At 57.7% G+C, this 25,639-nt stretch overlaps 1 protein-coding gene across 1 annotated transcript; it reads right to left on the reverse strand.

Moving 5' to 3' along the window:
• Window positions 1–130: 130 nt before the first annotated feature.
• Window positions 131–23,691, reverse strand: ALG14 (ALG14 UDP-N-acetylglucosaminyltransferase subunit). Its single transcript, XM_036272973.1, has 4 exons — window positions 23,477–23,691; window positions 22,148–22,299; window positions 11,023–11,154; window positions 131–463 (listed from the first exon to the last, which is right to left on the reverse strand). The coding sequence occupies exons 1-4, from the start codon at window positions 23,610–23,612 to the stop codon at window positions 233–235; spliced, it is 651 nt and encodes a 216-aa protein (XP_036128866.1). The 5' UTR covers window positions 23,613–23,691; the 3' UTR covers window positions 131–232.
• Between the last annotated feature and the right edge of the window lie 1,948 nt (window positions 23,692–25,639).

Here is a 25,639-nt window from a genome sequence, read left to right on the forward strand (position 1 = left end):
AGGAGAGCAGGACAGACACAAGTCAGAAGCAGAGGTGGACGTGGTGCAGAGAGCAGCCCGCTGTCTGCACAGAGGGGACACGCGAGGGCCTGTCCACGTGTTTACGGAGCAGCCTCGTGGTTTCGCTGGGCTGTCTGCACCCGGCGGCCAGCAGCTCTCGGGCTGTCAGAAGGCTCACAGGGCACAGGTGGGTGAGGTGGGCTGCAGAACCACACAGAAATCTGTCACCTCATCACACAAGCCGCCCGAGGTACACAGACTTGGGATACTTCTTCTTCAGCGGCGGCCACTGCACAACAAAGTGGTCACAGAAGTGCTGCAGAATCTTCCCAGACAGGGACAGGTGCTCCACGCGGCAGATGCTCTCCACATAGACGATGGTCACTCTCTTAATGCCCAGGACCCCGAGCAGAAGGGCCGAAGCACAGACGGGGACACAGGTCCCTGGCCCGTTGCACAGCACCTTGAAAACAGAGGTGAAGGGCAGATTAAAACAGAGTGCTATTCTACGTGAAGCGTTCCGCATGAAAAAGTCACATCTTAGAAGGGCTTTAAAATTTTTTTTCTCAGCCCTGGCCAGTTTGGCTCAGCGGTGAGCATTCACCTGAGGACCAGAGCCGCAGGTTTGGTCCAGTCAAGGGCACGCACCTCGGTTGCGGTTCGGCCCAAGGGCCGTGCAGGAGGCAGCCAGTCAATGTGTCTCTCCCCCTCTCCTCCTCCCTCCCTCCCCCTCTATCTGATGATAAATGTAAAAATGTCCTTGGGTGAGGACTAAAGAGATTTCTGTCTGTCTTGAATTAGTCCTTGTTGGGATGCGCTGCAGCCAACCATGCACCGGGAGCCCTGTGGGGCGGCTGGGGGTCAGCAGTGCCCGCTGCTCAGCGCGGTAACTGGAGCACTGTGTGGCTCTTCTCCTCGGCTTTGCTTCTTTTTCAGGGCCGAGCAATATTCCACTGTATGTATGTACCACTGCGTGCTTATCCAAAGGTCTAGCACCCACAGCTTGGAGTGCACATGTCTTTTGAAACTCGTGTGTCTGTTTCCTTCAGACAGACACCGATGTGGAGTGGCCAGGTCGCACGGCAGCTCCACTTGGAAGTTCCGAGAGGCCTCCACATGAGGACAGAGTGCTCAGCAGCCTTCCACAGCATCCTTTTGCCATGACAATCACCCAGGGGGATTTTTACGGTTTGTTACCAAGAACCCAGACTGGTCCAGGGAGAACAAAGCCTTTGAGAGGGACAGGCACGGACCTCCTCAGGCAGGGGGGCCCTGGACCACGAGCCGGGGGGCAGCTGGGGTGGCCCCTGGTGAATCTGTTTGGACCAGCAGTGCCTGGGAGCAGTAGGTGGGGGGAGAGACCAGGGGACGGGACCTCAGATGTCTGGATGGAGAAGTGTCCGAGGGTGACCAAGGGGGCAAGTAGGGGAGCGAATGGGAGGGCAGGTGGCCCACGACGCGGAGGGTCCAGTGAGGACGTGAGGAAGGCAGTGGCCAGCGGAAAGGACAGGGGTGTGCAGGTGGCCTGACACCTGCTCGGCCCGCCTCAGGGAATGCGTCTTCTTCACATCTATTCAGTCATCTGAGCAGCAACAGCAAGACAGAAACATCTGATACAAGACACCGGGAGAACCCATGGGGCCCAGGCACCACCTCGCCACGGCTCCAGGACCGCAGGCCGACTGCCGCTGCGTCGCCCACAGGTCCTGGGGTGGTGCCTGTGCCCAGGCATGTCGGCGACGTCATGGCTTCCCTCCGTGTCCTCGCAGGTGCCGTGAGCGCCGGCCACAGCCCACCCAGCCGCCTCCCCTCCCCGGGCACAGCTCCCCCCTTTCACCGTGTCAGAGGGGGCTTGTGAGCTGTCTTCACGCTGACGCACTCGTGTTGTAAGAAGATGGGATTCATTGCTGGAACCTCAAATATCACCTAGTTTGCATTTTGCTTGGTGACAACCAAAAAAACAACACACCAAAAAACACAAAAACCACCCAAACTGTTCCCAATAAAATGAAAGGACAGGAAACTGGTCCCAGGGATCTCGCCCCTCCACACGCCCCAGATCCTGACCCCAACAGCGATGCTGCCCGCTCCATCGCAGACCCTTGCTCGAGCTGCGCCCAGAGGGCTGAGCGGCGGGTGCTCCCTGCCAGCTGCCGCACAGTGAGGTGACCAGGGACCCCCATCCCACGCCTCGGCTTCCTCAGCCGCACTCACTCACTTGCTCACTCACTCAGGGAGCACCAAGCGAGTGTGCACGCGGGTCCCGCTCTGGAGGGCAGGGCGTCAGTGAGCAGAGGTCCCTGTGCCGGCTTCTGCAGAGCGGGCAGTGACGGACATGCGTGAATGCAGAACACAGAGCAGGATGAGGAACAGGGAGACAGGGAGGTCACACAGACCTGGGAGAAGGGGCACACGGGCACACGCCCACGAGGGGCAGGACTCTGGTGAATCGGGTGTTAGTTCGAGCAAGAGGCAGAGGGCAGGTGATAGTGATGTTGGGCGGGCGGTGTGTCCCTGAGGCCACTGGGAGGGTCTGGGGCTTGAGACACTGTAACCAGACGGCGCACGTCCAGGTGGGACATCGCAGGGCCTGAACTCCTGGTAAGGAGCGTGCACAGAGATGCTGTGGGGGCCGTCCTGAGGGTCCTTGGGGCTGGAACGATCGGGGCTCTGTCTTCCCCTTGCAGGGCAGGCGGACGGTGTGAGGGTGCGAAGGGCCATCCGAGCAGACACAGTACAACTCGGGCAAACAGTCCAGTCCACAGCATTGGGCTCACCCGAGACCACACGGGGAGAGCATTCAGCTCTGCGCTCGGCCTCCGTCAGAGCCCACCGCAGTGGCCGTGCCTGTGCGGTGCGCAGACGCTCAGTGCTGCGTGGCACCAGGTCGCTCCTCGCCGCACGCCGGGCATGGGCCGACCTGGCCAGCTTGGCCTACCTGTCAGAGGGCCCCTCGCACCGGTCTCTCCAGTCCAGTATCATTGTTGCCCTGTCTGATCCAGGTGAGGCCGGGTGAAGGACAGGAGGGGTGACTCCCAGGAGCTGCATGTGCTGGGTGTCCGCGATGACAGAGGGCGGAGGGCTCTCCAGTCCCCTGCTAGGGACCTGCAGAGTCCCCTCTGTGTGGCTCTCAGCTGGCGGTGAGCAGGCCTGAGGACAGGACAGATAAGCCCCTCACTTCCACACGAGAGCTGGCTGTTCTGTGCGGGACGCTGGCTTCCTCACCCTGGGACCGTGCTGATCTGGGCCTGAGCTGCAGGGCTGGTGGGCAGGCGGCAGACACACGGACACCAGGCTGCAACCCCCTCCACATCCCAGGGCAGCTGGCAGTGCCCACACAGGGCTGGGGCATCGTTTCCTTGCCCTCACATTCCATCGGAGAAAATAACCCAAGATCAAATTAAAACTTCATTTTTCTGGCTGATGGCAGGACCCAGGCTACCCTGTGTCGTCATGGAGAACATGGTCAGGCGGACCTCTGTGTCCCTAACCCTCCGGCGGCTTCGGCAATCAGCAGAGGAACCGGAATCGTTCGTTTCCTGTTCTCTGGACAAACGGTCAAGGTGACGTTTCCTGCCCTTCTTGGGCTCTCAGTGTTCCCATTGTATTTCTGACCCTCAGCAAGGTTTCGGGGAGGTCTCTGAGCCTGTCACCCAGGTCTCCCCACGCGGCCCCACCCAGGGGTGCCCGGAGCACAGGTACAGCTCAGAGTCCAACTGCCTCTGCCTTCGCCTGGGTGGCGAGGAAGCGCCTGCCCCCTGCCAGGCTGGCGGAAGTGGGCATTCTGCACGGTCAACTCTCTTCAACCTGGCAGTCCTCTTGGTGGACATGGTTGCCCTCCCTTCAGACAAGGAGACGGAGGCACAGGGAAGCTCAGCGGCTCATGAGCTCACACAGCAGAGACAGGCCCAACGTCCAGACGGTGCTCTGGGCCCTGCCACCCGCGTCTTGGGGCTCGTCCCTTCCTGCCAACCAGACCCCGTGTGAGCGGGCGCGGGCTCCAGGGCAGGCACAGGAGTTGATAGAAGGTGGACTGTCGTGAACACTTTCTGATTTAACAGGGGCTCAGGCAGACCAGCGAGCTGCTGGGCCAAGGTGGGTCAGGAAGACTCCAGCAGACGCCACGGGGAACCGGGTGACCTTGGAGAGGGAACATCCTGTCCACACAGCGGAGCGGCTGGAACCGAAAGCCCTGACACTTCTCGAGACCCCGCCCTCGTTTGCGGGGCTCCAGGTTCCCGTCCTGCTGAGCTACAGCCCGCCTGCACTTCCCCGGGCCCTCTGTGCACGGGCGATGTTCCCGTGCCGACAGAGCCTGGGATTTATGGAGGCTGACTCCGACTCGGGGTCAGGCGCAGACGAGAACACTGTAAGGTTCTCGTGTGTGAGACAGACAGACACACGGGCACGAAGGCAAAGAAGAAGGGCCCAGGAGGGCAGACGCAGCCAGGCCTGGGCCTCCAGGCTGGAGGAGGCAAGCTGCCTGGTGCCACCCGAACACGCCCAGGGGGGCACATGCCCCCGTGTGCCCGGGCCTTCAGGGCTGCGTCTCTCAGGGCCACCCACACGCGCCGAGACCCCTGCGGCGCACCTGCCGGTCAGGGACCCGTGGAAGCAGCGGCCCTGCTGCTGGGAGCCAAGGTGTTTTCCAAGGTTCTACTGCTTTCAAGCTGAGCTGAGTTGTAAGTGTGTGGCCGCACTAATGACGGCCTCCTGTCACACAGTGACACACAGGGACACGGCCGGACAGGCAGACCGGTCTACACCCACCCTGAGGCGTCCTCTGCACCAGTAGTGACCCGGGTCCATGCTGCTGCCTCCCGGGCCCCACGTCTACCGGAATCTTCCCGCCAGAACGTCGGTCCTGGGCTGGGAGCACGCGCAGGGCCCAGGCGCCCGGTGCCCGTGGGCACAGAGCTCCACGCTGCGCCACAGGAGGGCGCACCGTCCAGATGCCGCGCCCACCGGATCCAGTCCTGCAGGGCAGTCTGTAGGCTCAGGGAGACAGCAGTGAGGAGCCGGGGTGCCGCTGCTCCACCAGGGCCCCCGAGCACCGTGGGCACAGGAGCCCAGCTCAGAGCAGGCTCAGTGAGCCTGGAGCCCCGACGGCCGACGCAGGAGCTTAGCCAGGTGCCTGTCTCTCAGTGGGTGGACTCAGTCATCGCTCAGAAAGCAGTGTCCCCGAGCCCTGGCCCGTTTGGCTCAGCGGTTAGAGCGTCGGCCTGTGGTCTGGAGACACCCAGGTTCGGTTCCCGCTAAGGGCATGTACCTCGGTTGCAGTTTGTCCCCAGCTCTGGTTGGTCGTGTGGGTGGCAGCCGCTCAAATTGTCCCTTTCACGTCGATGTTTCTCTCTCTCCCTCCCACTCTATCTGAACAGAAAATAGAAAAATGTCCTCGGGTGAGGATAAAAAAAAAAAAAAGAAAGCAGTGTCCCCGAGAGGAGGCACCGAGGACCAGCGTGGCACCTCCCTCTATGAGGCTGTGGAAGGGCCTGCTGACAGCAGTCTGAGGATGAGGACAGAGGACAGGCACAGGGACGGCTCCCAGGGTGGGGCAGGAGAGGACATCGACGTGGGGGTGGCAGGTGCCGGCAGCCTGTTCCTGCCACCAGTGTCGCCCCTACCCCAGCAGAGTGGGGCCGCCAGTCTCACAGCACTGGGAGCATCACCACCGGAAAGACACCACGAGGTATGAGGACCCTGGGGCGGACGTCCTTTGGGCAGGACGGGAGGTCACAGGGTGACTAGAGAGTTGCCTTCCTGGCAGAGGGCAGGGCTTGCTCACAACCAGGTTGACCCTGCACCTGGGCTCCCATCTCGCTGCAGGACCCCCATGTGGCAGGGAGGGTGCACTCAGGCTCGGGACCACTTCCAGGCTGAGGCTGAGCAGGGCCTCTGGTTCCCAGCCCTGCACCTTCCCTCCAGTGCCCCCAGGGGGCGCAGGGCCACTAGCCAGGAGACGCACCTGGGGTGGGGCTAGGGAGTTTTCTATGTTTTTTTAAATCCTTACCTGAGAATATTTCTCCATTTCTGTTCAGATAGAGTGGGAGGGAGGGACAGGGGGAGAGAGAGAGACATTGATGTGAGAGAGACACATGGAGTGGTTGCCTCCCACATGACCCAACCAGGGCTTGGGACAAATCACAACTGCAGTACGGGCCCTTGACTGGAATCAAACCCGCGACTCATAGGTCTGCGGGCCGATGCTCAACTGCTGAGCCGACCAGCCAGGGCGATGATAGGGAGTTTCTAAGAAGAAAACGTAAAACGATTAGGGTGAATTCTTGGTGAAACCCATGTTAGAGGAACAGGGCATGTTCACCTGTGGTGGGAGGACTGGGCGGTCACTGTCCACAGGGGCCGTTCCCAGAGGGGAGGGGCACCCCGGCCCACCCTCTGCCAGCCACTGGTTCTCCCTGGGCAGAGGTGAGGCCCGGGCTCCTGACAGCCCTGGCTCGGGGAGGGAGCAGGAGGGCTGGCCGAGCACCGGGAGGCGGCAGCAGGCCCGGCGAGCTCTGGCCCCGCCTCACCCGGACTCCCCCACCAATCCCGGCTGTAAGCAGACCTTCTGAGAAACGGCACCTGGGGCTTTGACGTTGTGGCCGCAACTGACCCGAGTGAGCGAGGCCGCTGGCTTTAGAGAAAAGTAAATATTTAACCCGTGCGAGCAAACCTGCTTTCACAAGTGTTGGCTGCAAACGTTTTAAAACATGTTTTGTCGAAGATCTGTGTGAGCGGCTGCGACACACGTGAAGTCAGGGTGCCCCAGGAGCAAACGGCGTTTCGCTAATGTGTGGAATCGGCTGCCCTTTGCAGACCTACAGCTCACCCCACTGCGATTTCGCTCTGGGGCGGAAGTCCAGGCACGGATGTTTGACATCACAGACATGAGACAGAGGTCTGGCGCTCACATTTCTCAGGGGGACGGCCCATGGCAGCACGCTCTCCGGTGATGCAGAGGTCCTGGGGAGCTGTGTTCTGGGTGGGCTTCCGGCTCAGGCTCCGCCCGGTCTGATGGAGACCCTCACCGCTCTTAAGACAGTGTGGGGTGTCCTGCTCCGTGAGCCACGTGGTATTGAAAGCCACAAGCGCTCCCTGGTTCCTCGGTGCGCCTACGGTGGCTGTAAGGCCCCTCTGAGTAGTTCTGTAGCATCTGCTCACGAGTCTTGGAGAACCTCAGGGTTTGCCTGCTGACCCCATGGGACAGACTTTGGGGAGGGAGGCGCTGGCTTCCGCTGCCTGGGAGCGGCCATCCCTGCAGCAGTGGGACCCCCACCTCGTGTCCCCTGTGGAGACGGGACCCTCCTGCAGCTGATCTAGCCCACTTCTGTCCCACGGCAGAGAAGGAAATGCACGATCAGGAGGCCAGGGAGACAGATGTTGCAAAGTGTAGACTCAGAGGACATGGAGCCCACAGAGGCGGTTCGCCCAGCAGCTCATGGGCAGGAGAAGGAGGGCTTCAGGACAGGCTACAAAGAGGAGGGCGTTCTGTCTCCAGGGCTGTTAGAAAACACTGAGTTGCACTCCTTTCTTTTAAAATAAAGTAGAGCTGACCCAAAAGGCCCCGAAACTTGGGCTTGGCGGGGAAGCACTCCAGGGCGGACATTCCAGCTTCCCATTGGGTGGAGGCTGCTCATCGGGCCCATGGACAGGACGCCACTGAACCACACACCTTCAGGTGGTCTGTTCCCTGTCACGCGGGTTTCATCTCAGTGAGAAACACAGCAGCCGCGCTCTCTCTCGACGAACAAGAAACTTCTGCCATTTTCTCTCGACTGTTCCAACAAAGACAACACTCAACCCTTCAGAAGAGAGCTGTCAGACATCCTCAGAGTCCAGGGGTCAGTGTGTGGCCAGTGCAAACGTGACCGAAGAGGGGGTGCTGAGGAGGGGGCATGTGATGTCCTCCTGGAGGTTCCCACCCTCCCAAGCTCTGAGTCTCCATAACTTCAGCGGCGTCTCTGCCTGCTCTCCACCACCTGCCTGCTCCGTCCATGCTCCTGACCCCTCTGGGCCCCTCCAGTGCTGTCACAGGTGCCGGGGTGGCAGGAAGGGGCTCACAGGGGCACCCACTCCCATGCTACTGCGCCTGCCTCCCTCCGTCTCCTCCACTGGGGCATCTGCCAGCCTTAGGGACCCCACACCCCACGCCGTCATCTCTCTTTGTGGGTGCTCCTGTCTTTGCTCTCTGCCCTCAGACCAAAGGGAGATTTGAAAGTACCAGACAAAACGTCACTTCATTGATTTTCAGAGGCTATAAAATCAGCTGCAGGGGCTCACGGGACACTTTACAGCCCGCAGGACGGCTTCCGAGGCTGGGGCTGTCCTGGGAGGACTGTGCCTTTGAAATTCAGACCACGTCAAAGGCTCCCTCTGCCAACCCCTCCCCCAGGCCTGTCTCTCCATAGCCACTGCCTCCGAGGACCACACCCAGCCGACCACACCCCGCTGTGCTGGAAGGCAGCCTTGTTCACACCTGGGAGGAAGGGCTGGCGGGCTGGGGGCTCAGGGTAGGCCGCAGGCGGAGGGCAGGGCAGAGCAGAGGGAGGGAGGCCCCCCCCCCCAGGGAGGCCCCCCCCCAACATTGCTTACAGGAAGAAACCCCAAAGGTGTGTTGCAGGGAAAGGAACAGCTTGGACCGGGCAGAGAAACCATGTTCCAGCTTCGGAGAGGCCCCCAAGTGAGCAAACACAAAATAATTCAAAGTGCTCTCGCCCATAAAGCAAAGCCCACCCGTGATGGAGACTTAGTTCTAAGGTCACTCAGAAGATAAGGCGGAGTCACACCGGTTCAAGGGACGCACCACGTCAGGAGGGGCAGTGCTGCCGCTGCGGGCGCAGGGCTGGCAGCTCAGCGGGCAGCTGGGGGCACTTCTGGCGAGAGCTGTTCACAGGTCATGCCGCCCCACTCCACACAGGCTGCCCGGGGACCCCGTCGGGGAGCAGCAGCGCTGGCGAGACCGCGGTGCGCACCAGGCTGCTTGGCACAGCACAGGGACTGAGCAGGAAACAGACGACGCCCAGGTCGGGTCATGAACCCTGGAGAACACGAGGCCGCAGAACCTGTGGTCTCACTGTTTCTTATGTGACTTGGCTTGGAAGTCTCAGTCCCTTAACTCACTCAGGCGGGCGTGGCGGTCAGCCGGCCTTTCCTCTGTCTGGCTGTTTCCTTGAACGTGTCACAAAGGTGTTTGATCACCAAACGATGCAAAACCAGGTGATGGTGAGGACCCAACAGCAGCAGAGACGGGAGTTCGGGCTCATCCACGAGAAGCAAGGATTCGATGCCTCAGACCACACCGCGTGGCGGCAGTGACGGCTGTGAGCACGCACAGCGCCAGCAGGGCCTCCTGGTGTGTGCTCACCACAGACAATGCCTATAAAAGACAATCGCAGTGTCCCACTTACAGAAAAGAGCCCATCCCCCACGCTGAGTGGCCGTGGCCGTGGCCGGAGACCTCTCACAGCTCGAACAGGCACGGACGTGGAACAGTGGCCCAGTGGAGCCAGTGCCTTGCCTTTTCTTATCCTCACCCGAGGACACTTTTGCATTTATCTTCAAATAGAGCGGGAGGGAGAAAGGGGGGAAGAGAGAGAGAGAAATGTCATGTGAGAGAGACACAGTACTGGTCGCCACCCACACGACCCCAACTGGGGCAGGGAACAAACTGCAACCAAGGTTCGTGCCCTTAGCAGGAACCGAACCCAGGGCTCTCTGGTCCGCGGGCTGACACGCTAACTGCTGAGCCACACCAGCCAGGGCGTGACCCAGGGCCTTTCACCCAGGTGCCTGCGCGTGCAGAGGACAGGGAGGCTCGTCCAGAGGTCCAGCCAGGGTCAGCCTCAAGAAACAGGCAGGGTGCCAGGCAGGGGCCACGACCCCCGTCTGCTCACAATGGGCCCTGAAGCGCAGCTTTAACTGACTGGACAGCAGACTCGGCCCACCCGCGCAGCAGCCCTGCCTTCCGCCCAGCTCCTCCGGCACCCTCGTCTCCGTGCGTCGCGCCCTCCCGTGCTCACCCTCTGTCTGCAGGTCGCCTCGCGAGCATGTGGGACACGCTGACCGGAAGGCCAGGGGCACAGACACATGCTTGCCCTGAGCCCTGGCGGCCCTTCCCCAGACGCCTGCAGACCTGTGCGTCGGTCTGACGGTCGGCGACCTCGCGGCCAGCTCTCTTCTCCGAACCAGACAAGGGTGAGAGGCCCGCCTACATATCCAGACTCCTACTTTTGGGGGAAACTAAAGACACACAGTGAAGAGCTCTTGGGGTTCTGAGATGCAAAGCAGTGACCCACAAAGAGCCTCGAAGGTCCGGAGGCCTGCGGGTCCAGGTACACACTCTCCTGGGGGACAGGGCCCAAGGTGGCCGGGACACTCAGATGCGGTTTGGAAGGGCTCTCAGCGCCACCCGCGGACTGTTAGGGAGGAGAGCAGCAGGCACAGACGCCGCCTCGTGGAAGGGGCTCAGTACGCGCTAGCCACTACGCACCAGACGGAACTTCCGCCCGGAAAACACCGAACTGCTGTCACGCACCCATGTCTGGAACAAGGACTGTGACAGAGAGGGACCGAGGTGCACTTGGAGCACACTCGGGCGCACCCCACTGGGCCAGCAGGCACCCCGGTGGGAGGGCGGATGCCGGGCCCTCTCTGAGAGCTCTGTCCCCCGCTGTCAGCGAGCTAAGAGCAGAAGCACAGGACAGCCGAGGCGTCCAGGGGCCTGTGTGCTCTTGGCGGTGGGCGCCGTCCCTGTTCCGTTTCTGTGCCAGCTTCCTGTGGACACGTGTGGGACCTCTGCCCACTCCACACACCTGGCGACTGCCCGACAGACAGGACTATGGAGGAGGGACAAACACGCACTCTCCCCTTGCTGACGGGCACGTGGCGTCCATGCGCAGCAGGGAAGGGAAGACGCGTTTCTCCCGCTTCAGCCAGTGCATTGGGGGGTCTGCGTCAGCACAGGGGAGGAGTCTAGGATCGCGGGGGTGCTGAGGGGCGCTGCAGAAGAAAAGGGTCACGTACCAAGTCCGGCTTCACGCGGTAGGTCAGGGGGAGGGCCAGCCAGGCGGCGTGCAGGGTGCTGAGCACCGTGGACAGCCAGGACTGCTGCACCTCGCGGCTCCGGGGGATTCGGTGGATGTGGTGCCCGGGCGCCTGGAAGGAAGAGCACAGACCCGCTCAGCCGACACGCCAGGTGACACCTGTGCAGGCGCAGTCCTGACTAGTCTTCGCCTTCATTCTGAGTGCCTCACATTCACATAAAAACACTTGTCTCTGGGGTATGACAGAAAGGTTCCAAATTTGATTCAAAAATGTCAAAGTCGGTTTTGAAGGTACCCTGGGGGACGGCTCTGTGATGTCTGTTCTGGGCAAAGGGCGGCACAGGCCAATGCCCGGGGCGTCCACAAACCGTCAGCGAGCACGGGCTGCGTGGAGCAGGCAGGCCGTGACGGGCGAGGCCGCAGAGGAAGGGCCAGCAGGACACACGGAGGTGGTGACCAACCCGACCCACACACGCTCACGCAGCGAGCACCATTCACCCCTCCCGGCACAGGCCTGGGCTCTCTGGGGTGGGGAGGCTCCTGGGCAAGCTTAGGGCTGGAGCTCCTGGGGCAACCTGGGAACGTCTGCCGGCATTTTAAGTGCGTTAACTTCTGACCAGTGATTTTGTGTCCAGAAGTCCAGCCCCAAGTCACCCACAGGGCCCAATGTGGCATTATTCCTCCAGCAGGGAACGGAGAAACCCACGCGAGGAGATACACGGAGACGCAGTGATGAGTGACACAGACTTATGTGACCAAGCATGAGACGGGCCAACGTCCGTGGTTAAAGTGGACAGGTCAGGTGTTTCATATGATCCGGTGTGTGTGAACAAATCACACACGTGTGTCTGTGCACACACATGCACACAGACTAACATTTGTGTGGAGAAAATTGCAGCCGATTTGCCACAAACTGTCGAGGGGGTGACGTCACAGGATGTTTTCACGGTCCAGGCCACACCCCTGCGTCTGAAATCCACACCAAGCAGAAGCTGCCCCTCTCTCGACCAGAGACCATGCTCTTTCCTCGAACCAGAGCCCCAGGGGCATTCGTCACCTTTTGCTGAATAACAGACTCCCCGCCACTTGGCCGCTTAGCAGGAGCAGTGTTGTCGGTCCTGGGGGCGGGAATGGGAGTGGCCCCGATGGGCTGTCCTGGGCGGCTTGGCTTCCTCATGACGCTGGAGGCAGTAGGCCCCCCCCACCTGCCCTCTCCACAGCGCCAGCCTCCCAGAAGCAAGTGACCCGAGAAGGGTGAGGCTGACCCTCAAAGTCACACCTGGTCACGTCCAGAAAGGCCCACGGGCTCACGGGACAACCTTGAGCACTGGGATGTGTGTGACTGGGCTGTGGAGCTCGGCTACCACACAGCTAGTCGGGCTGAAGGGTGAAGCGTTAATGCACCACCTTCGCCCTCAGGAACAACCTGTGCTTCGGAGAGAGCGGAGAGCCTCCTGAACCGGCGGAGACGTGCTCTGTCCGCGTGCCCAGCACCCAGGCGGTGCACGCGCACCACACACAGGGAGCTCACTCTGCCCATGCCGGCCCACGTTGCCCGGTGCCGGCCCACGTTGCCCGGTGCCGGCCCACGTTGCCCGGTGCCGGCCCACGTTGCCCGGTGCCGGCCCACGTTACCCGGTGCCGGCCCACGTTGCCCGGTGCCGGCCCACGTTACCCCGGTGCCGGCCCACGTTACCCAGTGCTGGCCCACGTTAGCCCGGTGCCGGCCCACGTTACCCGGTGCCGGCCCACGTTAGCCGGTGCAGGGGCCTGGGCTCCGCACAGAGCCCAGGCTGGGAGCAGGGGCTGAGGCGGGCAGTGCTGAACCAGAAAGTACACTGAGCTATCCCAGAACACAGGGTGGCAGCAGAATGGGGCCGGCCACCTGGATCGCCGGGCCCACAGCCTGGCTGTGCTCCGCACACGGACCCAGTGCCGGGTGTTCGATGCCCGTGTCCCCTGGAGGAAGCACTGAGAGCCAGGCTGTGGCAAAATCTTCAGAGAATTTTGATTCCTTTGTATAGTTTTAGAAAATAGACAAATACATGGAGAGGTGAATGGAGACAGTGATCAATGGAAGGCTGTTTGGCCTCAGCAGAGTCCCACTGAAGACAACGGGGGCCTGGCTGCGGCCTCGGGCACCTGGAGACATGCCCATGGAGCGGGTGCAGGCTGTCCCGTCAGTCTGCACCTCTGCCTGGAGGGGATGGTCCCCGCCTCTGCACCCCCATTAATGGACTTGGGACTCAGAGAAGCTGCTCAGTGCCCTCAGAGACGAGTGTCTGTGCGGATGAGTCAGTTCCTGCAAGTCCAGCCCCAGCTGAGAGAAGACGCTGCCTCGACCTCAGGGCTGCACCAGACCGACGAGTCCCACCTGCTCAGGGCGCGGATGGGGACTCTCCCTTCCCAGGGCAGCAGCCTGCCAGGGGCAGAGCCGGGACCTGACCCCAGGTCTTGCATGTGTCCCAAAACTCGCTTACTGACCCTTCCTGGGTCTCCACTACCCAGGGGCCACCGTCTCTGACACCGGCTGGCGGCACCCCAAGGCTGTGCCAGCCTCCTGTGCTGCCACACGCACCACCCTGACCCGTCCGCTCCGTGGGAGAGGGAGAGCTCTGTCCCCGCACACCTGAGCCAGTGTCCCCTGCTTGGCTCCGGGACCCGAGCTCCCAGCTGCCCTGTGCCCTGTGCCCTGTGCCCTGAGGTTTCCACATCAGCCCAGCTGCCCAGCTCCGAGCCTTCGGGGAAACCGGAATAAATGCAGAGCCTTGGAAATAGACGCTGCTGTTGAACCTTTGACCCGAGGCCCTTTGGGAAGTTCTGTTGTTTTGCTGTTGCCCCTCCCTGGCGAGGTCCTGGAAGCTAAGTTCAGGGTTTGTCTGCAGGGTGGGTCCCAGCAGCAGACCCAGTCTCTCCAAAGGGCAGGAACCGACAGGAGGAGAAGACGCAAAGGCAAGACCCTCACATGCTCTACCGTACCGCTGGTGACACCCTTTCTGTCCCTGAACTGTCTGCTGGCCCACCGTCCATCCATCCTGATCGAGGGCTGGCAGGGACACGGTGTACGCTCCAGCCTCCCCGGGCCCCACACCCCTGACCGCCACGTGAGTGAACGTGAATGGCAGACAGTCCAAGGCAGAATGCTCAAAGGTGGAAAAATAAAGTGGAGAGAGGACATTTCTCAGGCTTCGACTTTCTCTGAAATGATGTGAATGCCAAGTTAAATGTTAATAGCATATGACAACTTGTAACTTTAAAGTATCTTCCAGAATTACATCACTGCCAAACACCACAGACATATCTGGCTTCAGATTTGTGACCAACTAAACAGTGGATTCTAGTGTGTTAGACAGAAATAACCCCACTGAGGAACCGAGGGCGTCACGAACCACAGCAGAGCCACGCGTGGTCAGCGAAGCACCGCCCGGAGCCACGCCCTGAATGCACAGACCGCTATCACTTAACGAAAGCTGTGCTACTGCAGAACCTTGGAAACAAGACAAAACTAAAACGGTAAAATCTCATTCGACCAAAAATGGTTTCAGCTTTCTTTCATAACTTTTTTAATAATGCAAAATATAGCATATACTAAAAGGATGTTGGACGGTGCAATCAACCATTCTGAAATCAAGGTGGCCCGAGTTTTTATAGACACACCTGCCCAGTACATGGCAACCGCCCACGCTGGGGGCTGGAGGGGCGCCACGAGGGCGGGGCTGCGGGCTGAACCAGCCAGGGAGGCCCCGGCTGCTCCCAGGTCCGACTGGTGGATGACACGGGCTGCTCCAGGGCCCGCGGCTCCCTCCACGCTACCCGGGAGCCCTTCTGGCCTGGAGCGCTCGGGCTGAGGACCAGAAGTCATCTGTTCTCTGAATGACTATGGGACTCTGGTCCAGAAAAGTCCCCTGCAGAGGGAATGTTAGGGTCCTTCACTTCCCTTTGTCCCCCCATCACCCAGTTTTCCTTTGGGTGAGTCACTCCTCAGTCTCAGTTGAGGGGTTCTGTGGGATTTCGGCCTGTCCCTTTCACCCCAGCTCCCAGAGCAGGTCAGCACTGCTTGAACAGCGTGGCTAACCCTCCGCCTACAGCAGGATGGGCGGCTAGACGGGGATGTGATGGTCAAGACCACAGGCAGGAGGTGCAGGCTGCTCGGGAGGAGGAGCTTCTCCATCTGCAGGCAGAGACGTCCCCTCCCGCCATCTGGGTGACAGCGTGCGGCCGAGGTGAGGGTGAGGGTGTGGGGTGCTCGGCTGCCGGGAGAACCCACACAGGTTTGACTGACACAGGGACACAGCTCAATACCAGGAGGCAGAACGAGCACAGTCTGCTCTTCACAGCTATTGGAGTCCATCGACTCATCTGATCCGACGGAAGTCTGACCTCCCCGGCCTCTCCTGGAGACGCGGGGGGGGGGGGGGGGGGCTGGGGGGGGGGGGAGCGGCATTTGGGGAGGGTTAAGACGGCAACCCCTTGATGCCCTTGAGGGCCATGCAAACGACTACCTCATGCACTGCTGTGAAAACAATCAGCCAGCCACCGGAATGCACACCAGGGCCTCTATCTGCAGCAAAGGTTTCTTATTCAGATATTCACACACTGGAGGGAGCCTCCAGACGGAGGTCTACTTTCACCGTGGTGTGGCGTGTAAGTGGACACAGTTCAGGTCCACTGTGAAGAGGCAGTGGCCACACATTTGTTAGCTGCACTTTGAAATGGACTTGCGTTTAACCATGGATTGTGACATGACTTAGAAACCGAAGCAAGCTCGGCGGCGTGCTCAGGGTCAGAGCGCTGCCGAGCCGTGAAGGGCCGTGGTTCGATTCGGGTCAAGGGCATGTACCGGGTTTCGGGTTCACCCCAGCTGTCAGACTCCTTTCTCCCCTCCCCCCTCCCCTCTAAAAATCAATGGAAAAAATATCCTTGGGTGAGGATTCACAAAAAAAAAAAAGAAAAAAAGAAACTGAAGCCAAACCCCATGATTGTAATTGTATCGTCTGCAAACTCATCCCTTATTTTTATTATTTTAAAAATGTATCTTTATTGTTGAAAGTATAACAGATCTCCCCCCTCCCCCGCCCTGCGCCCCGGCCCTTCACTGCACTGTGGCCTGTCCATGGGCTGTGCATAGTCAGATCAATTCCTTGGCTAATCTCTTCCCTCCTCCCATCTCCTCTTTCTTCTGAGGGCTGTCCGTCTGTTCCCCTGCTTCCACGTCTCTGGCTCTATTTTATTGACCAGTTTATTTTGTTCATCAGATTCCACGTATAAGTGAGATCATGGGGTGCCTGTCTTCCTCTGACCGGCTTATTTCGCTCAGCAGGACCTGGAGAGCACCACGAAAACTCCTTTCTTTAGCACGGCTTGGGAATTACCAGAGACCGGAGTTCCAGAGCTAGAAGTGCAGCCGCCAGGAGGCCAGTGTCCGCGTGTGGAGTCGGCGCGCCACCTGGTGGACAATGGTGGGTGTTGCTGATGGAGGCAAGTCCTGATCATTCCAGAGCTACTGCCCAGGCACCCTGTGGTCTCCCAAAGGTGCCACAGACCACGACACAAGTGCCCAGAGACGCCTGCTGACCGAAGTACCAGGAACACCAACTCGCTTCCAAAATGCGAGAGACTAGTCCCGAAAATTGAGGGCTTTTGATATGTGTTTGGGTTATTTAGAAAATAACTATTTCATATCAATAGGTTAGTTCCTCTGGGGCTTTTATCTCTTCTCAGCTTTACTTGTAAAAAATAGCTTTCATTGTTTTCTGTTTTCTAACTTTTGTCTTGGAAAATATTCAAAGACAAAACCCAAACCAACCATTACCCACACACCAGAGACAACCCCTTGACCTCTGCAACTGAACCCAGTCCTCTGGTTTCCGAAGTCGACATATGCTGCCCTGTAATTTAGCCAAATTTCCTGTGGTGATCCTTGTCAAAACACAGGCTCCATCCTCCCATTCCCCAGGCTGTCTTCCGGCACATTCCCCCACCTTTCTGGAGAAGCCCCGCCCCCACCCCAACAAGCTAGCCCAGGGACCTCCCCGCCCCCGCAATCAAAGCCTTAGAGCATGTGGCTCCCTCAGGCCCTCAGTGTGGTCAGACCCCAGATCACTGACCCCATGGCCTTCTGGGTGCCGCGTCCTTTGGGGGTCGGTCCCTTGCTCCACTCCCATTTGGCTCTCTGGAGGCAGCTTCTTGTGGCAGTCATCACCCAGAACTCCCTTCCCTGCCCCGCTGAGAGTCCCGGGTTTCTCTTGGGGCTGGGCCCAGATCCCAGGACCAAGCCCTCCTCCTCTTTGATCCCCTTGTCCAACATCCTCTGAGCCAGGGTAGTGGGGTCGGCTGGTGGAGGTCAAGGGTGCAGCCGAGCATGTTACCAGGGAGCCCCAAGCACTGGCATCAGCTCTGTCCTGAGCAAGCTGGTTTCCTCCTCTCACGCCTGGGGTCAAGTTCTGAGTTCCAGGACCGGAACTGATGTGACGGCTTTGGGAGCCTGGGGAGTTATCACACCCCTCGGACCTGTGCAGGGCAGGGTCTCACCTATCCAGTGTGACTTCCTGTCCCCAAAGCCCAAACCTCTCCAGTTCAGACTTTCAGTGGATAAGTCCTGGGTTTGAGGGGAGGGGGGGCACGGGCGCCCAGGCTCACAGTGGGGGGGGGCACGGGCGCCCAGGCTCACAGTGGGGGGGCACAGGCGCCCAGGCTCAGTGAGTGGGGGGGCACGGGCGACCAGGCTCACAGGGGGGGGGCACGGGCGCCCAGGCTCACAGTGGGGGGGCAACGGGCGCCCAGGCTCACAGTGGGGGGGGCACGGGCGCCCAGGCTCACAGTGGGGGGGCACGGGCGCCCAGGCTCACAGTGGGGGGGCACGGGCGCCCAGGCTCACAGTGGGGGGGCACGGGCGCCCAGGCTCACAGTGGGGGGGGGCACGGGCGCCCAGGCTCACAGTGGGGGGGGGGGCACGGGCGCCCAGGCTCACAGTGGGGGGGGGGGCACGGGCGCCCAGGCTCACAGTGGGGGGGGGCACGGGCGCCCAGGCTCACAGTGGGGGGGCACGGGCGCCCAGGCTCACAGTGGGGGGGCACGGGCGCCCAGGCTCACAGTGGGGGGGGGCACGGGCGCCCAGGCTCACAGTGGGGGGGGGCACGGGCGCCCAGGCTCACAGTGGGGGGGCACGGGCGCCCAGGCTCACAGTGGGGGGGGGGCACGGGCGCCCAGGCTCACAGGGGGGGGGCACGGGCGCCCAGGCTCACAGTGGGGGGGGGCACGGGCGCCCAGGCTCACAGTGGGGGGGCACGGGCGCCCAGGCTCACAGTGGGGGGGGGCACGGGCGCCCAGGCTCACAGTGGGGGGGGGGCACGGGCGCCCAGGCTCACAGTGGGGGGGGGCACGGGCGCCCAGGCTCACAGTGGGGGGGCACGGGCGCCCAGGCTCACAGTGGGGGGGGGCACGGGCGCCCAGGCTCACAGTGGGGGGGGGCACGGGCGCCCAGGCTCACAGTGGGGGGGGCACGGGCGCCCAGGCTCACAGTGGGGGGGCACGGGCGCCCAGGCTCACAGTGGGGGGGCACGGGCGCCCAGGCTCACAGTGGGGGGGGGCACGGGCGCCCAGGCTCACAGTGGGGGGGGGCACGGGCGCCCAGGCTCACAGTGGGGGGGCACGGGCGCCCAGGCTCACAGTGGGGGGGCACGGGCGCCCAGGCTCACAGTGGGGGGGCACGGGCGCCCAGGCTCACAGTGGGGGGGGGGCACGGGCGTCCAGGCTCAGTGAGTGGGGGGGCACGGGCGCCCAGGCTCACACTGCCTCTGCCACATTCACTCCCAAACAGGTGCCCAGTCACTGGTGGGCAGAATTCGCCAGCAGACCCGGGCCTCCCTGGCCGCCAATGTCTGCAAGTCACTTCACTTAGGCTTGTTTTTTTAGTTTGTTTTTTTAAAATTTTCCTTCTAGTCAAAGTCACACTACACTGACTGCAGGGATTTCGGAACGTTATAAAAATGCTGCAAAATGTGTATGAGGAAAAACTGCTCACCGTGAGTAGCGAGCACAGCCGCGTGGAACTGGAACCGGAACCGGCAGGGTCAGCACCGCCCCCCTCTCCTCAGAAACCCAAGGCGCAGGCCGCCCCTGCCATGAGCAGCCTGAGCTAGCAAGGAGCAGAGCCCAGTGAACCAAGGCTCACTTACAGAGCAGCCATCTGCCTCCCCGGCCACGCAGTGACTGTGAGCATGTGCACGAGCTCAGTGTCTATTCCACGTCCAGGGGTGACAGGAGGGAGACGGCACACCGAAGGGCCCGCACAGTGTCACCTGCCAGAGTGGGGCTGGGTGGTGACAGAGAGCCCCACCTTTTACCTTAGAGACTTCTTTACTGTCCAGAGTTTTAAATGAAGGAACAAAGAAAACAAAGAAATATAAAATAAAATTTGGAAAGAAGAGTCAAGAAACAAAAGTAACCATTCTCAATCCTGCGAATTAATTGGGGTCACATTCCATCAGATCTGCTGAAACACCCGCATAAACAGAGTGTCTTGTATGGACTGGGCACTCAATGTTTTTTTTTTTCCAATTTTTTTCTTTATTGATTTTAGAGAGAGGGAGAGAGAGCTAGAAACATCGATGAGAGAGAACGACAGACTGCCTCCTGCACGCCCCCCACTGGGCATCGGGCCCACAACCCGGGCATGTGCCCTGACTGAGAATCAAACCAGCGACCTCTTGGTGCAGGGTTGACGCTCAACCACTGAGCCACACTTGCTGTGCAGGCACTCAATGTTTTTGAATAAATGAACAAACATTTCCCTGGTAAACTTTAAAAGCTTAGTCAGAGGAGTGGGAAGTCTAAGTACGGGACCTGGAAGTAAAGAGGTCGGCTCTAATGTCTGACCCTCCAGTCCATTCTCAGCATGCGAATCAAGCCGTGGGATGTTCTCATGCTGTGCAGTGTCCCAGGGTCACTGTGCTTTCTCTGGAGAGGAGACCTAAAGGTGCTACTTCTGCTCCGGCAGCAGTCACTGGGCAGTGCTGACAGCTAAGGCTCAGCCTGGGCCTCCAGGGCGCCCCTGCAGGACCGCCAGCCAGGGCTCACTGCTCGCCCCAGAGCCTGACCACCTGGCATCGCGCGACACAGTTCTGAAGTCGGCCTCACTTGCAGAGGCTCCCTTCCAGTCTTTCTGACACATTGCTGTAGCTACTCTGTGCATTAGAATGAATCCCAGGGGAAATTACATTTCCTTTAGAAGGTTTTCAAGATATTTTTTCATATAAGTAATTTCACAGCCCACGTTCAGGGTTTTTTTTTTTTTTGCTTAGCTTTCTGCTTCTTGCCTTTCTAATTGCAGTTGCTCTGTTCAGGGGCTGAGAGGGTTCCCAGGGGAAGCCTGCTTCTCCTAAGAAGCCAGTGAAGCTACTCAGAGAAACAAGGCCTAACGGCAAAGTTCAAAGCGTGCAGAGGTGATTATGCTCACTCTTGTGCACTTACACATAAGGTGAATTAGGGTACCTAAAGACTTCCAATACCATAAAAAAATCACACTGAATAAAAGGAACCAGGAGTAGTTTGAGTGAAGTTTCTGTAACCCAGGAGGTCACCTCCACCACTGAATTAACAAAATGACATTATTTAAAATGTACCTTAAAACCCGCCGCGGATTTACATCTAGCACAAAGAGGTAAATACCAGCATCTAAACAGGTTTTCTACGAGCTAGCAAAAACATTTAGAAGTTTATGAAATAATTGCATATTAGGGTAAGTTATAAAATCAAACAATAAAAAATTCCTACGGACTTGGGCATGCTTGAAGTGATTAATGACTGGTAATTCGTATATTCTAATTTCTGGGAAGGTCTTTATGTTTCTGGAAGAACAGGCTTGTATGCACATGTGTGTTTTGGTGTCTCCCCAGAACTGGGTGTGAATCATGCACTTTTATGCATAAAGTGCTCTGAGTGACACGGACGAGAGGCCCCACTACTCATGCTTGAGAATGACGCTGGTTTGCTTGAGACGTCTGCCCTGGCTCATGGCTCAGTCGTTTGGAGCATCGTCCCATACACCAAAAGGTTACGGGTTTGATTCCGCTCAGGGCATACACCTAGATTGCAAGTTGGATCAGTTGGGGTGCATATGGGAGTAAACCAATCGATGTTTCTCTCTCTCTCTCTTCCTCTCTATTTAAAAATCAATAAGAAAACATAACTTCAGGTGAGGATTGAAAAAAAAAGAAGTCTGAAAAAAATAAATTATGAAGATAGACAAAGCCTTGAACCACAAGAGTAGTCTCTGCAGCCAGGAAACTGCTGTTGGTACAGTTACAGGAGGGGGAAGCGAGGGCAGCTGGGCAGGTGGAAATGCTATTTACGCAGTTAGTCCAGGAAAGGCCTCCATGCGGAGGATACTCTGAAATTAGAACACGTACTTGACTTTGTTTTGGTTGGTGATGTAAACTAACCTGAAAATCTCTTTCATAAATGGATTAAAATACCCTAAGAAATATAACAATTCCCCACCCCACCCCCTGAACTGGGAAGAAGGAAATCCTTCCCTGCCAGAAACAGGAAGAAAATGAAAAGGGAGCAGACAGCCTCTGACAGGAGGTGTGGGAAGAAGATGTGCCAGGAACCTAGGGCTGGGGTCTGATCACCTGCAGGTTTCGGAGAAGAGAATGACAGCTGGCATTTTGGTGACAAAAACACTCCCCTGTCCTGGAAAGTCAGAGTGCCTTGGGGCTCCGTGTGTTTCTTCTTCTGTTTTCTAACCGCACTCAGTCCCTGGGTGATCATACCCACTTTATTTAAGTACCATCATGTAAACCTATCCCAGGCCAGATTCTTCTCTTGAACTTCACTTATGGATCCAACTGCCCAGACACGGTCTTGCTGGGATGTTCACAGACGCCCCCGTGGAGTCCCATTCCCTCCTGTGATTTGGCTCACAGACATGAAGGGTAACTCTATTTCCTGGTAGTTCAGCCCAGAAGTCTGCACATCAACCCCCACCACCCATCTTCCTCCCACAACCACATCTTAACTGAAACACCATGAGATTGTTTCCAGAGAAAATTAAACTTGGTATACAACTTAAAACTTTTTTAGAAACAGAAATGATCACTTACCATGTTACTGGGGTCTCTATCAGCTCGATTTAGTTCAAAAGCATGTATTTTCCGGGCACTGATGTCATCCGTGTCAGCAATGACATAATGCCTGGGAGAGTAAGCACTGGACAGGTGCTCCAGCAGCCTCAGCAGCTCAGTGGTATGCCCACCTGAAAAAAAAACAGGACTCAGATTAAGAGACTGCAATGGACACACCTATTTAACTGTGTTATGCTAATGCTACATCCTGTGTATTTCTCAAAAACAGAAGGAACAATTGGAAACAGTAATCTGTGCCCTCGTGTAAATACTACTTTTATGTGGAGAGGAGAGCAAACGTATAAAAATAAAATCAGCACGAGCAGTCAGTGCTAAGGAAGGTGCTGAGAAGTGTCGGACACATTCCTGTTATCAAGAAGCCCCAGGGGAGAGGGCAACAACACACACACACACACACACACACACACACACACACACAGTGATGCGAGAATACAAAAAAAATAAAAATGGCCCAGGCCAATTTTCTCAGTGGTTAGAGCATCAGCTTGCGGACTGAAGAGTCTAGGATTCAATTCCTGTACCTGGGTTGCAGATTCAATCTCTGGCCCTGGTCTGGGTGGTGCAGGAGGTAACCAATCAATGTTTCTCTGTCACCTGTCCACTCTATCTAAGAAAATCAATGGAAAAATATCCTCAGGTGAGGATTTAAAAATAATAACAAAAATAAAAATGGGCGGGGGAGCAAACGGCTATGAAAACCAAAACCACAAAGTTGGGGAGATCCCTGGGGAAGGTGGAGATGGCCCCAAGGTGAAGCCAATAGGAGTGGAAGGGCCACTGCGTGTGGGTGGGATCATCAGGGCACATGTCACCGGGCAGGACGGCCAGCTCTTACTGGGATGGAATGTCCCCCGTGCAGCTGTCCCACCGGCGGCACGTAACTGTTTCACCCTCGTGGATTTTGTATACCTATTTTCCTAGCCTCATCTATCTTGATTCCTAAACTCAATATACAATGCCTGGATTAATCACACAAACCAGCAGTTTATGATTCAGGGAAATTGCATGTCAGCACCAAAAGGCTTCTGCATCCTCTCTGTTCACTAATAATTTATTAGGAAACTATACACTGCAGAGAGGCTTAATTACTGACAAGTGCAAGGTGCTCATTTGTCACTGAAGTGGCGGCCCAGAAGCGCCCGCCCACCGCACTGCGCCTGGCTGGGGCCGTTTCCGGTGACGCAGGTAAATTACAATTCTCAGAATGCAATGCGCACAAAGCGCAAAGGCGACCAAAGGACGGCATCGCAGTGCACTCTGGGGTTTGTAGTCCCGGCCCAGACTTACCCGACCCGGCCACCGCCATGAGACTGACAGACTCCCGGGGTACAACGACCCGAGAGTGAAGCACGAGCCACAGCCGCAGGGCCAGGACCACTGCCACCGCTCCTACCGCCGCCGCCAGGCTAAGAACGCACCCCATCCGTGGGAACTACGCATGCGTGCTGGACTTCGGAGCTACGGGCACTGAGGACACTCAAGCTCTGCGTGTCCAACGTCAGGCTGGGCGGGTAACAGGGAGGCGGAAATCCGGCCAATGGGACTTGGGATTCTGCCTGGCTACCGCCCAAGCGGAAGCTCAGATTCCGGAAGTTAAGCGCTGAAGAAGTTGGATTTCTGCCCCTGGTGAGGGCAGGCCACTTGGGCGCCCTAGAGGCCTGGGAACAACCAAGTTAACAAATATGCCAGCTCTGCCAACCTTGTGAACTCCATGTGAGGCCCAGTGGCTTACAATGCATTTGGTTTCTTTTTAAAATGCCAAGGGAGGTGTTTCTGTTGCACCTGCAGATATTGGCTGAAGGTGTTTGCCACTGAAAGGTGCAAAGAATTAAGGGCTCTCATCCTGGCTACAAAAGGTTGCTGTCACCATTCTAATGCCAATAGGAGGTAAACTGGGTGCAGTAAAAGGAGAGACTTTATGCAGGTAAACCGTTTGCAAACCTGGGAAACAACCTGAAATGGAAACCACAAGTGTGCTCCAGGAGGTAAACGGGGAGGCTGCTTTTTAAAGAGATACTGCGGCCCTGGTTTCTGATTGGTCCATTTTTATGCAAATGAGGAACTCATTTGCACATTGTGATTGGTTAAAATAGCGCTCTTCTGATTGGTCAGAATCATGAGTTTTGATTGGTTGTTATGGAGCTGCACTGATTGGTCTGCTCAGTAAAGATGCAAATAAAATATAGCTATGCAACTCTGATTGGCCAGGGTGGGTATCAGCTCATTGGTTGTAGTACAATTCCAGGAACTCCTTTATAAGGTGGGCTCAGATGGCAGAAACAGTGCGGGAGGCTGGCAGCTCAGGGTGCTGCTTTTCCGTGGTATGTGCATGCTGCATGCGTAGCCTCTGCGAACAGTGTCTGCTAGACCCTGACGATGAATTTGGGCCCAGTGAACCACAGGGAGCCTTTGGCAGGTACATTCCTTCTCAGGGTCAGCAATCCAAGTCTCGTCTTTCCCAACACTCATGCTTTTAAATTTTGGGGGCGTTTTCACAGCTCTCACACCGTGTGACTGTGATAACAGGGTGATCAACTCAAGTTATCCCGTGACTCTGAGGGGAGTGGAAGCCAGGGGGCTCAAGGTAGCTTGATAGAGAAGGTGTCAACTTAACAATTCATAATCTTACCATGAAGCCAACACCTCCCCCCATCCCACTTTTGCTTATTTTTATGGCATTGCAGCCATAGAAAAAGACAGATTGGAGAAGCCCCTTACCCAAGTGGGATTTGCTGTCAATCCCGTATAGACCTGTAGGTTGGACAGGGTGTTTCATTTTCCAGCACGCCCATATTTGGTCTTCTATCATTAATTCTCCTACCCCTCCATGCTCACAATAAGGTAGATATTATTCCCCTCTTCACAGGTAAAGAAGTGGATTCTATAAAAGTTAAATAATTTTCCTAGGATCAGATAGAGATGAAGAAAGTTTATAGTTGCGGGTGTTGAAGGCAGTGCCTTTCAGATTTGATGGGATTGGAATTCCCTGGGCTGACAAACGCGCAGTCGGAAGTGTGGGTAGGGCCCCGGCACAGTATGAATAATGGCAGAAGAACATTACACAGGATGCAGTTTGCTTTATCTTCCCAGTCTGCCATTCCCAGCAGTGGCTTCAAATTAAGACCGTCTCCCCTCATACTTAAAGGAAGATGTTAGTGGTCTCAGAAATTACATCCAGACAAGGCAATCTCCCCAGAGCAAAACAAGTGGTTATCTTGTCACTGGTACTTTTTTTGAGGGTGAGAAAACATTTTCCAGAATCCCTCACCACAGGCTTGCTTTCAATCCTGGCCACATTATATTGCCTGCCTATTTGTAAAGGAATGAGACCTCAGGGCTGGCTGGGGTAGGGTGGAGGGTGACATCCAGCTCACCTGTTGTGTCTGGTCGTTTGATGGAGGGTGGGTACTGAACAAAATGGTCATTCTCACGGAGAGGAGGAAGTTGGAG

This window comes from Molossus molossus, unplaced genomic scaffold, assembly GCF_014108415.1.
Source record: "Molossus molossus isolate mMolMol1 unplaced genomic scaffold, mMolMol1.p scaffold_m16_p_20, whole genome shotgun sequence".
Classification (NCBI taxonomy): Eukaryota; Metazoa; Chordata; class Mammalia; order Chiroptera; family Molossidae; genus Molossus; species Molossus molossus.

What these genes read in the sequence shown, in the direction of transcription:
- ALG14 (XM_036272973.1), bottom strand. Translation starts at nt 23,612, where the DNA reads ATGGGGTGCGTTCTTAGCCTGGCGGCGGCGGTAGGAGCGGTGGCAGTG. An exon ending in CATGGCGGTGGCCGGGTCGG is followed by an intron (nt 22,300 to 23,476) that starts GTAAGTCTGGGC and finishes TTTTTTTTTCAG; the next exon opens with GTGGGCATACCACTGAGCTG. An exon ending in ATAGAGACCCCAGTAACATG is followed by an intron (nt 11,155 to 22,147) that starts GTAAGTGATCAT and finishes TCTTCCTTCCAG; the next exon opens with GCGCCCGGGCACCACATCCA.